The sequence below is a fragment of the Camelina sativa genome, chromosome 8 (assembly GCF_000633955.1).
Source record: "Camelina sativa cultivar DH55 chromosome 8, Cs, whole genome shotgun sequence".
Classification (NCBI taxonomy): Eukaryota; Viridiplantae; Streptophyta; class Magnoliopsida; order Brassicales; family Brassicaceae; genus Camelina; species Camelina sativa.
The window spans coordinates 23,177,200-23,188,494 of record NC_025692.1 but is presented as its reverse complement, the minus strand read 5'-3'; the positions used below and the strand labels follow the sequence as shown (position 1 = coordinate 23,188,494).

Sequence of the window (11,295 nt, the reverse complement as noted above, 5' to 3'; positions counted from 1 at the left end):
CCGTTGGATTAAAAAAAAAAAAAAAAAAGATAATCGACGGCTGAGATTATCAGAATCCGTGTGATCACTTATCAACCAATTACAAGAGTTTCTTTTCTAGAATTTTTGGCGATCCGCGTGATTTATTTTCAACCAATTAAAACCATTCTTTCGCTCCACGTGGACTTTTTTCGCTAATACTTTTGAGTTGGCGCTCATTCGAAAAAACTACTTTAGGCCATGAGCGGTTCCAATATTTTTCAGTAGGAAATTTTCAAATTAAGCAATTTTGACTTGGGAATTTTTTTTTTAAAAAAAAAGATAAGTTACTCTTCAGTTGAATGATGATATTTGTGTACCACTAATGGAACATACGATTGGGTTTATTAATCCGATAAATCAAATGTATTATTGTCTTTTTTTTTTCGTTCAAATGTATCATTGTTAACCATCAAAAATTCAAAACTAAAGAAGGAAGAAAATAACAGGAACAAATCTCTTGCTAATTGCCAAACTGTAACTGTAAAACCATATGAACATAAGTTACAAATTCTTACGGTTAGTTTAGTACTAAAAACTCATCAGTGCTTTACAATTTTATCAGATTAAAAGATTCCATAGCTTGACTGAAAAAGTAAAATTAGTCTTCCAATACAATTAAGAGTAGCACGAATAAGTTTGTTCATTTCATTAAAGAAACTTTAAATGTGGAAGATACTTGGTTCTCAGATCAACAACAGTAGATTGATAGTTCATTTGGGAATTTCATCGAACATCTGGAAGACCAAAATCTAAACATAAAGACTACTACTTTGAAAACGAAGAGAGGACTGATTTACATAATCCAACGAAACCAAACAAGCTACATCCATAACCATAACTAAAAGACTAGTCTTCTTCTTCTTTGTTCTTGGTTCTCTTACGCCCTCTCTCCTCTGATCCTCCTTGCAAGCTGAATATCCTTAGGCATGATGGTAACTCTCTTGGCGTGGATCGCGCAAAGGTTAGTGTCCTCAAAGAGTCCGACCAAATAAGCCTCAGCTGCTTCCTGAAGAGCCGCGACCGCACTGCTCTGGAACCTCAGATCCGTCTTGAAATCCTGAGCGATCTCACGAACCAATCTCTGGAACGGAAGCTTACGGATCAGAAGCTCTGTGCTCTTCTGGTACTTCCTGATCTCTCTCAACGCGACCGTTCCTGGACGGAATCTGTGCGGCTTCTTGACTCCTCCGGTTGCCGGAGCTGATTTCCTCGCCGCTTTTGTCGCCAGTTGCTTCCTTGGAGCTTTTCCTCCGGTGGATTTGCGAGCCGTTTGCTTGGTACGAGCCATTTCTGAGTTTCTGGGGCTTTTAAGATTTTCTACTTTTGATTTCGATTCACTGAGAGAATGTGAGTTGAGATTGTTTGTGAGACTGAGAGGTTCTGAGGTGTGTTTTTTTATACTCAATAGAGAGAGTAAGTGAATATGTTTGGTCCGTTAGATCTATTTTTCTTATCAACGGTTGAGATTGTTTTTATCATTGCGATCCGCGTCATATATTAACTAACCAATCAGAATGATTTCTAAGTACCCGCGTCATTTCTTAAGTAACCAATCAGGAATTTAGCTTCTTTCCAGTTAGATACTATATAGACGCGCCGATTCGTGAAATAGATTGAAATTTCCTAAAATTGGATAAAATGGCTTAATCAACATATCCCAAAGGTTAATAATCATAACATACTGTTTGTTGCTATTTATCAAATACGTACGTAGTCCATAAAATATCTTCTAGGTCATGAAATATGTGGGTGTCAGCCAACATGCTCCAAACTATTGTCAATACTGAATCACACGTAATTTGAAATATATGTTTATGCACAAGAAGAAGAAGCCCATGGTCTTCCATGCGACTATGCCCTTCACATCAATTATTCTTATGGGATCTAAAGCTTGACTTGACCAATTTGTCTCAACGCATTTTTATGAATATATATCATTCATGTTGACATTAAAAATAATCTCGTATTGGTGTCCAAATTTTGTTATCTTATTTCTTTTTGTGACCCAATTCACTGGTAGCATATTTTTTATGTTTAAAGTTATAAAAGCATAGAGGAACACATGCTCAATACTCAATAGTAACTAATGTCAAAATCTTAAGTGATTTCTTCAGCATCTGTGGTTTATACATTGATTACATTCATAAGTAATTTTTTAAAATTAGTGTTCTATATTATTTATTGGAAGCAAAGTATTTGTTATGTTTTAATTGCAGAAGATTCAGTTCATTTTTAAAAATATTAATAAATTAAATACATATGAATTTTGATGATATTTTTAGATTTGTTTCATAATGTATAGTTAAACAAATCTTTATATTTAACTGGCAAAAGATAATATTGGTATTTGCCACAATATTGGTAAGCTTATTCATTTGCAATACAAATCAACAGTGTATTAAAATAACATAGTAGTTGATAGACTTATTCATTACAAATCAACATTTCATTAAAATAACAACCATATTGATTGGTCTATGAACTCGTCATATGTAATATAAAGTTTTTTAAAAGGATCGACGACTTTGGAATGAAAGGAAAATATACAAAATTTAATAATAAGAAAAGGAAAATTAATCAAATTTGGATGTCGACCAAAAAAATAATTATAAATTTGGATGTTTCAGAAAGGAAAACTCACGTATGTAATAAAAAAGACAACTATAGGAAAAAAAATGGAAAATGTATTAAACGTTGGAGGCTTATAAAAAAAAAAGCAAATCCCACAAACCTCACAAAACAAAGTTGCTTCCAAATTTTTTTTTTTAACATCCGTCGACAGAATGCCAGAATTCAAAGCTCTACTATTCGGAAAAGTCAAAGACAAAGCTTCAATAGGCAAAGCAAGACTGGTTCATAGTTTCAGTTCGAATTCCGTCAAAAATATTCATCTAGCTCTCTTGAAATCAACAACTCATAGTCATCGTAAACCGCCAGATAGTGACTATGTCTCCGACGTTATCTCATACTCCAACAGCCGTTACGCTCCTGCAGCTTTCGCTGCGGCTCTATGGAGGATACGTGTCACCAAGAACGCTTTCGTGGCTAACAAATCTCTCATAGTCTTACACAAACTTATCAAATCATCAAGAGACACGTTTGAAGGACTCGATCCCCGTTGGAACAATCTGAAATTGAGAGAGTTTTGGGACAAATCTTCGAGTCTAGCGCAAGAGTTGTCTCACTGGGTTAGATGGTAAATTTACGTTTTCTTCTTTCTTCTTTTCCTTTTTTTTTTTGTTTCGTTTGTATTCTATCAACTGATTGTGACGTTTTATCAAATTATTTGGACTTGTTCATACCGACGTTGATTATTATGATATTTTATCTAATAATTTATTTTTATATTTCAGGTATGGACTATACTTGGATCATCTTTCGTGGATTTCGAAGGTATTAGGATCTTTCCCAAGTTTCATGGAGACCTCAAAAGACAGAGCTAAAGTGAAAGATCGTGTTTCGTCTTACAAAACCGGGTATATTATGAGACAAACCGATTCCCTTGTATGTTTTTTCGAGCACATATGTACCAGACCGGAGAGCCCACCTATGTTTCAAAACAAGATCGTGGACGAGATCAGAGAGCTCGTGATTCAAGACTACTTCGCGGTTATGATGCTGATTGTTGTACGGCTTCAAGTGTTGAGTGAAAGATTAATTAAACTGGGTGTTAAACCAGTTGGTGATTCCGGTTTGAGTCTGGTTTTGGTGAGACTTGAAGAATGCAAGGAGAGTTTGAGTGGGTTTTTCTGGCGTTACAGACGTCTTGCAGAAGATTTTTGGTGTTTGGTTGAGATGTTGAAGGCCGAAACGGCAAAAGACAATAAGGAGATGGTTGAATTCGTCGGTTCGGTTCAGAAAACGGTCAAGGACGATGAGGAGATGGTTGAACTGGCCGGTTCGGTTCAGACCGAATGGGTAACATTCGACGACACTGAGACGGCAACACACGAGGTGGTGCCATGGGATTCAGAGTGGGTAAAATTTGATGATCCAAATGGATTGACGAATGAGTCGGTCTGGCTAAGTCTGTGTACGTAGTATTTGAAAACTGGTTAATTCGTTTAGGTGAGAAAAGATCCGGTCTACACATGGCAAGGCCGAAGGCGTCTCACTAGTCACTACGAACATAAAAACTAGCTGAATAATTTAATTTGGTTTTTGTCTTGGAATGTGTTGTGTCATTTTTTTTTAATTGTGCTTAAATCCTTATTTCAAAAAGACAGGGAGAAGTGATTCTGTATGTAAATAACTTCTTATGAAATCTATGAAGTGAAAGTGTGCATAATTTATTTACTTGAAAAGCAAAAACAAATTTGATCGTCGATCCGGTTTCGGTTTAGAATACCGAACCAAAGATATTACATCGATGTACTAGTTGCCCATTTCAATCAATTATTAATCATATCATGTGAGATTGAAAACGACAGGGATATTTGTTTGTTGCTCAAGTAAAGACAATTTAAATTCATTGAAAGTATGCTCGAAAATATTTTTATATCATAATCAAAATACCAACTTCAGTTTCTTGCGTCAGGTACTGACCATTTTTGAATGCGCATACTTGCTTTATATGCCTGCAATGTTTAAAGTAAACACACTGTACACAGTTACTTCTTTGCCCCACATTACAATCCCTCTAGATCAACAAGAGGTAACAAAACAAAATACTTGCCTTGACAGTTGGAAAAAAAACTTTAAATTATCAACTTAGTAAAATTATAACGTCTTACAGGAATAATATTTCATACGTATAAGGAGTGTATTTAACTTGACATTTTAAGTGATTTTGGTAAAAGTTACAAATTATATGTTATTCAATCATGGATTTTAGAAAGCATCATGAAATTCACTGTTATTAAACTGATGATTTAAAAATCTAATTTAAAATTTACTGTTATTCAAAACAGTTTGTGGATTTGGATTTTAATAAGTTTTAGGGATTCTGGAGGATTTGAGAATATTTGTTTAGTTAAAAATACAGAAATTTTAAATCTCATAGTTTTAGGGAGGATTTGAAAGAATTTTACTATAAATCATATTAACTTCCCTAAAATCTAGCAAAATTCCAAATTTTCTAAATCCCATAAAATCCTCCAAAATCATTATTTCAATATAACCCACAGACTTTTTTTTTGTTGTTGAAATGTCTACTACTAGTAAAAATGAATTAAAAAATCTTCAAAAATTACTAGAAGTTAAAATGAAGAAGATATTTTGTAGTATTCTTATTACCTCATGATCCCAGTCGCATCTTGTAGTGATGATTATTAATATCAACGTCTGAATTGCGGTTCCTCCAAATATCATACCGGCCCATATTCCCTATCATCAACACAAATGCATACACATATATTAGTTCATCTCCACAAATATTAAATATCAAACAAAAATAAAATTTGCCGACATAAAAAAATTTGCCTGACTGCATCCATTTTTTTACAATGCCGACGTTTGGAATAAAGTATGTATTTAATTATTTAGTAAATATAAAATAAATGGATAAAACATGGCAAACCTTGACTCCAAATTTGAAAACCCAGTCCATAGTAAGCCCAAGCGGAATCCCGATAAGGTAGTAGCATCCCAGATTTATATATGCCACGTAAGATTGCCAACCCGAACCAACCGCAACACCTGGTTTATGAAAAGAAAAAAATGTCAAAAAGTCAACACTACTTCTGTTGACCCGGTTTATGAAAATAATTGAGGCGTACCGGAAAGAACTGGTTGTACACTGTTGAGAAGAATAGTGAAGGCTAAGAGACCAGAAAGGTTATCAACTGCGTTTATGACATCTTCACTTGAAGAAAAGAACGAACCGATTTGGCCGTGGAATATTACTACCAACACAGTGAGGAATAATCCGATAATCAACGATAGTGCGATGGACACGATCGTTGCAAATCTTGCTCCTTTCCCATTACCAGCTCCTAGTTCGTTTGCCACTCGAATTCTGTAAACACAATAACTATTTATTTGTACCTACTGTATATTCTTTTAAAGATATTTAATTATGCGCATATAATCTCAAGTTTAGTTATTAACTTGTAATTATGATAATGTATGTCAACAAAACATTGGTGAAAACATGGCAATCTTAAAAGTTACCCGGTTCCCGCAAAGAATGCAAGTGGAATCATCAGCTCCCAACTATTTATCGACATGCTAAAAAAAAAAAGTTCAGTACGTTAACAACTATATGTTATGTATATTTATTCGGTAGAAACAGTAAACTTCCCAACAAATTAAAAGCACAAACAAGAACAATTAATATTGATGGTTATAAGAAAAAGAAAAAAAAAAAAGAAAAATAACGTACCATATAGATAAGGAGTCCACCGCAATTTTAGCATTTACTCGGTTTCCGGTCATCAAGATTAGTATTTTATAGTACCAATTCTCTAAGCTATATCGGATAAAAAGTGTTGTAAGAACTTGTTTCCGATTCAAATAATTTGACTGATAAAAAAAAAAAAAAAAATTGTGAAACAAAATGGGATTTTGTTTGGCGAATGGTACCAAAGCATGATTCCAGAAGAGACAGAAAGTTTTGTGAATTCCAAAAGTCCGGTGAAAGCTTCGTAGGAGAAGCCAGTCCAAGTGAGTGTACAACCGCCACGCGTGCTGTACACAAATAAGATGATGTTGTTCAGCCACCATGGCACGTTCACACTAGCCATGGTCCCTACGATCCCGAGTTTATAGCCATACACGAAGAACCAGCACACGAGAATATGAGCCGCAAGTGATACTCCAGCTGAAATTGCAACCACCTACTCAGACATAATGAAAATGAGCAATCAAACACATTTAGTTTTTATAGTACGTACTAGCTTCAGACAATATAATTCTTATTTCTTATTTGTTATTTTTATCTTTTTGTAATTTTTCATTATCTTACTAGTTTTTTTCTATAAATCACAATGTTTTATGGGCTTCTAAGGTTTTAGACGTTGTTTACGATTTTACGTTTCGATTAACAAATATTTTATAGAGATCGATTCGATCTATATTTTCCCTTTACTTTCGGTACAATCAATCTTCACAAAGATAATAAAAACCTAGTTTTGTTCTCACGTTTCATTCGTTTTTTTTTTTTGTATTCATGCAAAAGTCAATAGATCTAACAAGTGAGAAACCTAAATTTTTATGGCATTCCGAAAATCAACAGACTACCAATCTTCAAATAAAGGTTTCCACTCTATATTAAGCGAAGCTGTTTGGAACTAATATCAGTGTGGCCCATATGATAATTTTCAAAGTTATTTAATAATCAAAGACCACAACCTACGACCAATTAGTAACATATATACCTTGTTCTTGCGCTGACATTGTAGGAATCTGTTGAGAGGGAAAAAGAAGGCAAAGGCGAAGTGAACGGGGATGACATAAAGGGCAGTGGTCCCTGTTAGCTCGGCAATATCGTCACTCTGACCAATAAACTTAAGAATCGGCGTGGCGAACAAGTACATAGGAAGAAGTAAGATGCAACATAAGAAAAGAATGATCCAATATCGCTGCATGTATACTCCCAACATATAATATTTCTTTGCTCCAAACGCCTGACCGCATAATGTCTCCAACGCACTCGCCATCCCAAGCTGCATAAACATTTTTCTCACAGATTATATTAGACAATACAATTAATCCCGAAAATGTAATTTAGTGTGCACATACGAGTAAACCGTAGTTGAAGCCGAGTGTGAAGATGTTAATAATGGAGATGGCAGCGAGTTCAAGATCACCGAGATGGCCACCGAAGGCTTGAGTAATGATGACGATCGCGTAAGTAGCGAGTCCGGTAAATATGGACGGTCCGACAATATGCCATAGCTTCTTAGTCTCTGTCAATATTTCTCTCGTCACTCCTCCACCTTCCTCTGCCGCATTCAAGAGAGAAACAGTTGCTTCTTCTATTGCTTTTGATCCGGCGTCTTTCTTTTCCATCTCCGATCGTCTTTTTTAAGAGAAAGGACGACTCCTTCTCCGGCTGATCGTCTTTTTAAAGAGAAAGGACGACTCTTAATATGGGAGTTGCTAGCTGGAAATGTGAATCACGTGATTCGAATTGAATTAATGTATTTTTCTTGATAGCGTGGTAAGCGATAAATATTGTTTTACTTTCCCTTGGTCCCCCAGTTCATTCAAGTCAAAGAAGGAGGTCAGCTGACCTGGTTAAACTTATTAATTAGTCGTGTTTACATGTAATTTTACAAGATTCCAGCAGCACAGTTGGTAAATTTATGTAGTGATGTCCCCCCATATCTGACTTCGAACCACCAAAATGACACCATTATTTTCTTTCCTTTAATAATAGAACTCCTGGGTCCGCTAGGACACTGTGATGTCATGGCTTACACAATACTATATATATATTTTTTTTTTTGAACTAACACAATACTATATAACTTGAGTTTTTTTACCTGCATACTAGGTAACGACTACCATATAAATTTGTAATTATGCTTTGGGGGAAAAAATCATTTGTGGTTGTTGTTGTTGCTGCTTTTGGAACAAGAAGTGAGACCAAAATAAATATTAATAAAATAAAACAAAACAGAGTATACAGGTAAATAAATGACAAGAAAATATAATAGCGCCAGTGACTAAGTTTAGTTGGAAATCAATGCGATCAACTTTTTAGGTAATGATTCGGTCATTTTCAAAACAGACAGACAATTCGGAATTGAAAATAATCTAGGAGATTATTATTACTTAGATTGATTAATAATAAATCACGTAGTTGAATTAAGATGTCAAAACGTAATGTTTGTTAATCACCATAAGTAAAGAAACAGTTTACAATTTGCAAAACCAAATACAGTAGATGAGTTTCTTCTTGTAATGGAATGCTAATGAATTAGTGTTCTCTGCCAAAACGTTAACAACATTAACACATAACAAGAAGAAACTCAAAACATTAACCAAAACAATGTGCGCGCCAACACAACTGGGCTGGACTTAGTTGGTCGGTCATATCGAACTAATGGGCTTTTTGAAAATTTGTTATCCAGAGGCTGCAGTTTTAGCGTGTTTTATTTTTACTGAAAATGCCTTTTCAATATTGTTCATTTGACAGACAGATAATTTAATTACGTCAACTTAATGATTCGATCTTAGCAACACCATGAGTTTTCTTATTATAATAATTCCTGATCCTAAATGATAACTTTTACGTTTTTTGGACTAGCAGGAAATTGATCTGTGGGATTTTGTTTAAACGAAAGAATAATAAAATTATTTAAGCATTTGGACATACACATAAATAGATTCCAACTCTACCTATAGATCACATAATATATGAAAACCCCCTTTCCATTCCAATGGTAATTTACACGTGTCAACATTCCATTAGTACCCACCAAGATAATAATTACTTTCCCACGTTCCGACATACCCGAAAGCATAATAATAAAAAATGTAACGATGAAAAATAGTGAAATACGAAAATATAAATCAAATTCTCACATACACCAAAGATTTGAAATAATTGAGGGAAAAGGTAAAAAAAAAAAAAGAACGAACGAAGAAGTTATCAAGCCAAAACGGCGGCGTACATAATAGCGGCGAAGGCGGTTCCGGCGAAGAAAGCCTTGTTGGAGAAAGCGGCGCTTGGGGCAGCGGCTTCATCTGAAGGTCCGGGAGCATTGCTTGGGCTCACGGAGGGACCTTCTGGTGCTGGTGGAGAGGCGGCGGGAACATCAGCAGGAGAAGGAGCAGCCGAGGGTGGGGTAGTGGCAGGGGCTGGGGTTGCGGCAGGTGGTGTAGTGGTGGTTGGGGCTGGTGCTGCGGCTGGTGGTGGGGTGGCCATTGGAGGAGGAGTTGCAACCGGAGGAGGAGTTGCGGGAGGAGGAGTGGCGGCCGGTGGGGGAGGAGTGGCGGTGGGAGTAGGAGCCGGGGCTTGAGCGCGTGCTGAAGTGGCGAATAGAGCCAACATCAAGAAAACTTGGACAATCTTGGAACCCATATCTCTCTCTTTCTTTCTCTTCAGAATGCTTCTTCTTCTTTAGGCTTCAAGAGTGAGAGAGATTTATGAGAGTAGAGAGAGTTGTGAAGGTGATGAGAAATGGAAGAGATGTATAAAAAGGACCAAATTTTACATAATTATTTCGATTTAATTAATCAAGATTCCTAATAATCTTTTTTATTATACTTATTATTAATTAAAGTATTTTTTTTTTTTGCAGAGTAACATGCAAACGCATAATTGGAACATGGGGGTTTGCCTATCTTTCTACTCTCCGAGGCCGAAGCATTNTGCAATCAGATCTTCTTTTTTTTCTTTTTTTTTTTTTTTTTTTTTTTTTTTAATATAATTAGAGAGTATTAATTAGACTATGTTTATGATGCTTAATGAGCGTGCGTATATACATACTGTTAAGGTAAAATTGATTTACATATGGAAAGTTAAAACATTGAAATTTATTAGGCGGATTAACATCTTAGTATTATATTTGACTTTCCTTCATATTCAATCCACAATCATGAATTAACGTTAACTTAAGAGAAGTTAATCATGATTAGGTGAATAAATTTTGGACTTATCGAGCTGTGATTGGATGGTGAATTATAATTGGAGAGAGAATCCGATATTTGTAATGATAATATAGAAAATGTTATTGTTTTTTGGGTGGGAATATAGAAAATGTTATTATGTTAGGCAAAAAAAAACGAAGTCTATGAGATATTGCAAATTGTGGGGAGACAGCTAACATGTTCGGTTCAAGAACCAAAAGAGTTGCAACTTCGCATGTCTTTCTGTCTACTTGATCCAACTGTTATTTTAATTCGTTATGACCTTTTTTTTTTTTCTTCTAATGTATTTTGTAGTATTTGTTTTTGGCCAAAAAAATTGGTACTAGTATAGTAGTAGTAAAGAAATGTGAAACAAACTGTGATAATCATTAAACCATGTGCTGACCCTGATAGATCATTGGATTAGTGTTTGTGATTATATATTGTTGGTGTTGTTACCGTTGTACATTTGCTAATATACCCGTTGGAAAGAGCTGTCAGTGCATTTAAAATATATTACAAGGTAACAAGAAAAATATGTATATAAAACAAGACTTTGTTGATAGCCTGTAAAGGCTATGTCGACAGTGATTCAGAAGGTATAAGGTAAGGTGTCCTTTTTAAAAAAATTTGTTATATCTCGATCGAAAAATGTTTATTAGTAAATCATAGGTGGCATTTTTATGGCTAATTGATGTGATATAACATCTATTCTTTCTCAAAACGATAGTATAACCACAAAAAAAATCGAATTAG

General features: G+C 35.0%; 4 protein-coding genes across 4 annotated transcripts in view; 1 reads left to right on the top strand and 3 right to left on the bottom strand.

Annotated features, from left to right (window-relative positions):
- Window positions 1-1,402, bottom strand: part of LOC104709852 — a 2,897-nt gene extending 1,495 nt beyond the window's left edge. Inside the window, exon 1 of the mRNA XM_019228824.1 lies at window positions 903-1,402. Within this exon, the coding sequence (XP_019084369.1) occupies window positions 903-1,309 (407 nt within the window). The 5' untranslated portion in view covers window positions 1,310-1,402. The remainder of the gene's footprint in view (window positions 1-902) is intronic.
- On the top strand, window positions 2,678-4,293 carry LOC104708058 (putative clathrin assembly protein At5g10410). Its single transcript, XM_010424544.2, has 2 exons — window positions 2,678-3,217; window positions 3,375-4,293. The coding sequence occupies exons 1-2, from the start codon at window positions 2,805-2,807 to the stop codon at window positions 4,060-4,062; spliced, it is 1,101 nt and encodes a 366-aa protein (XP_010422846.1). The 5' UTR covers window positions 2,678-2,804; the 3' UTR covers window positions 4,063-4,293.
- Window positions 4,290-8,034, bottom strand: LOC104708057 (protein DETOXIFICATION 26-like). Its single transcript, XM_010424543.2, has 9 exons — window positions 7,702-8,034; window positions 7,338-7,625; window positions 6,544-6,797; window positions 6,344-6,430; window positions 6,133-6,189; window positions 5,739-5,977; window positions 5,540-5,658; window positions 5,257-5,346; window positions 4,290-4,598 (listed from the first exon to the last, which is right to left on the bottom strand). Exons 1-9 carry the CDS (start codon window positions 7,969-7,971, stop codon window positions 4,542-4,544), a joined length of 1,461 nt encoding a protein of 486 aa, XP_010422845.1. The 5' UTR covers window positions 7,972-8,034; the 3' UTR covers window positions 4,290-4,541.
- Window positions 9,293-10,247, bottom strand: LOC104708056 (classical arabinogalactan protein 4-like). The gene has a single exon (XM_010424542.2). It carries the CDS (start codon window positions 9,989-9,991, stop codon window positions 9,560-9,562), a length of 432 nt encoding a protein of 143 aa, XP_010422844.1. The 5' UTR covers window positions 9,992-10,247; the 3' UTR covers window positions 9,293-9,559.

Coding starts and splice junctions, on each gene's coding strand:
- LOC104708058 (XM_010424544.2), top strand. CDS start 2,805: ATGCCAGAATTCAAAGCTCTACTATTCGGAAAAGTCAAAGACAAAGCT. Junction 3,218..3,374: donor TTGTCTCACTGGGTTAGATG/GTAAATTTACGT, acceptor TTTATATTTCAG/GTATGGACTATACTTGGATC.
- LOC104708057 (XM_010424543.2), bottom strand. CDS start 7,971: ATGGAAAAGAAAGACGCCGGATCAAAAGCAATAGAAGAAGCAACTGTT. Junction 7,626..7,701: donor GCTTCAACTACGGTTTACTC/GTATGTGCACAC, acceptor ATGTTTATGCAG/CTTGGGATGGCGAGTGCGTT. Junction 6,190..6,343: donor GTGGACTCCTTATCTATATG/GTACGTTATTTT, acceptor TTTTTTTTTTAG/CATGTCGATAAATAGTTGGG.
- LOC104708056 (XM_010424542.2), bottom strand. CDS start 9,991: ATGGGTTCCAAGATTGTCCAAGTTTTCTTGATGTTGGCTCTATTCGCC.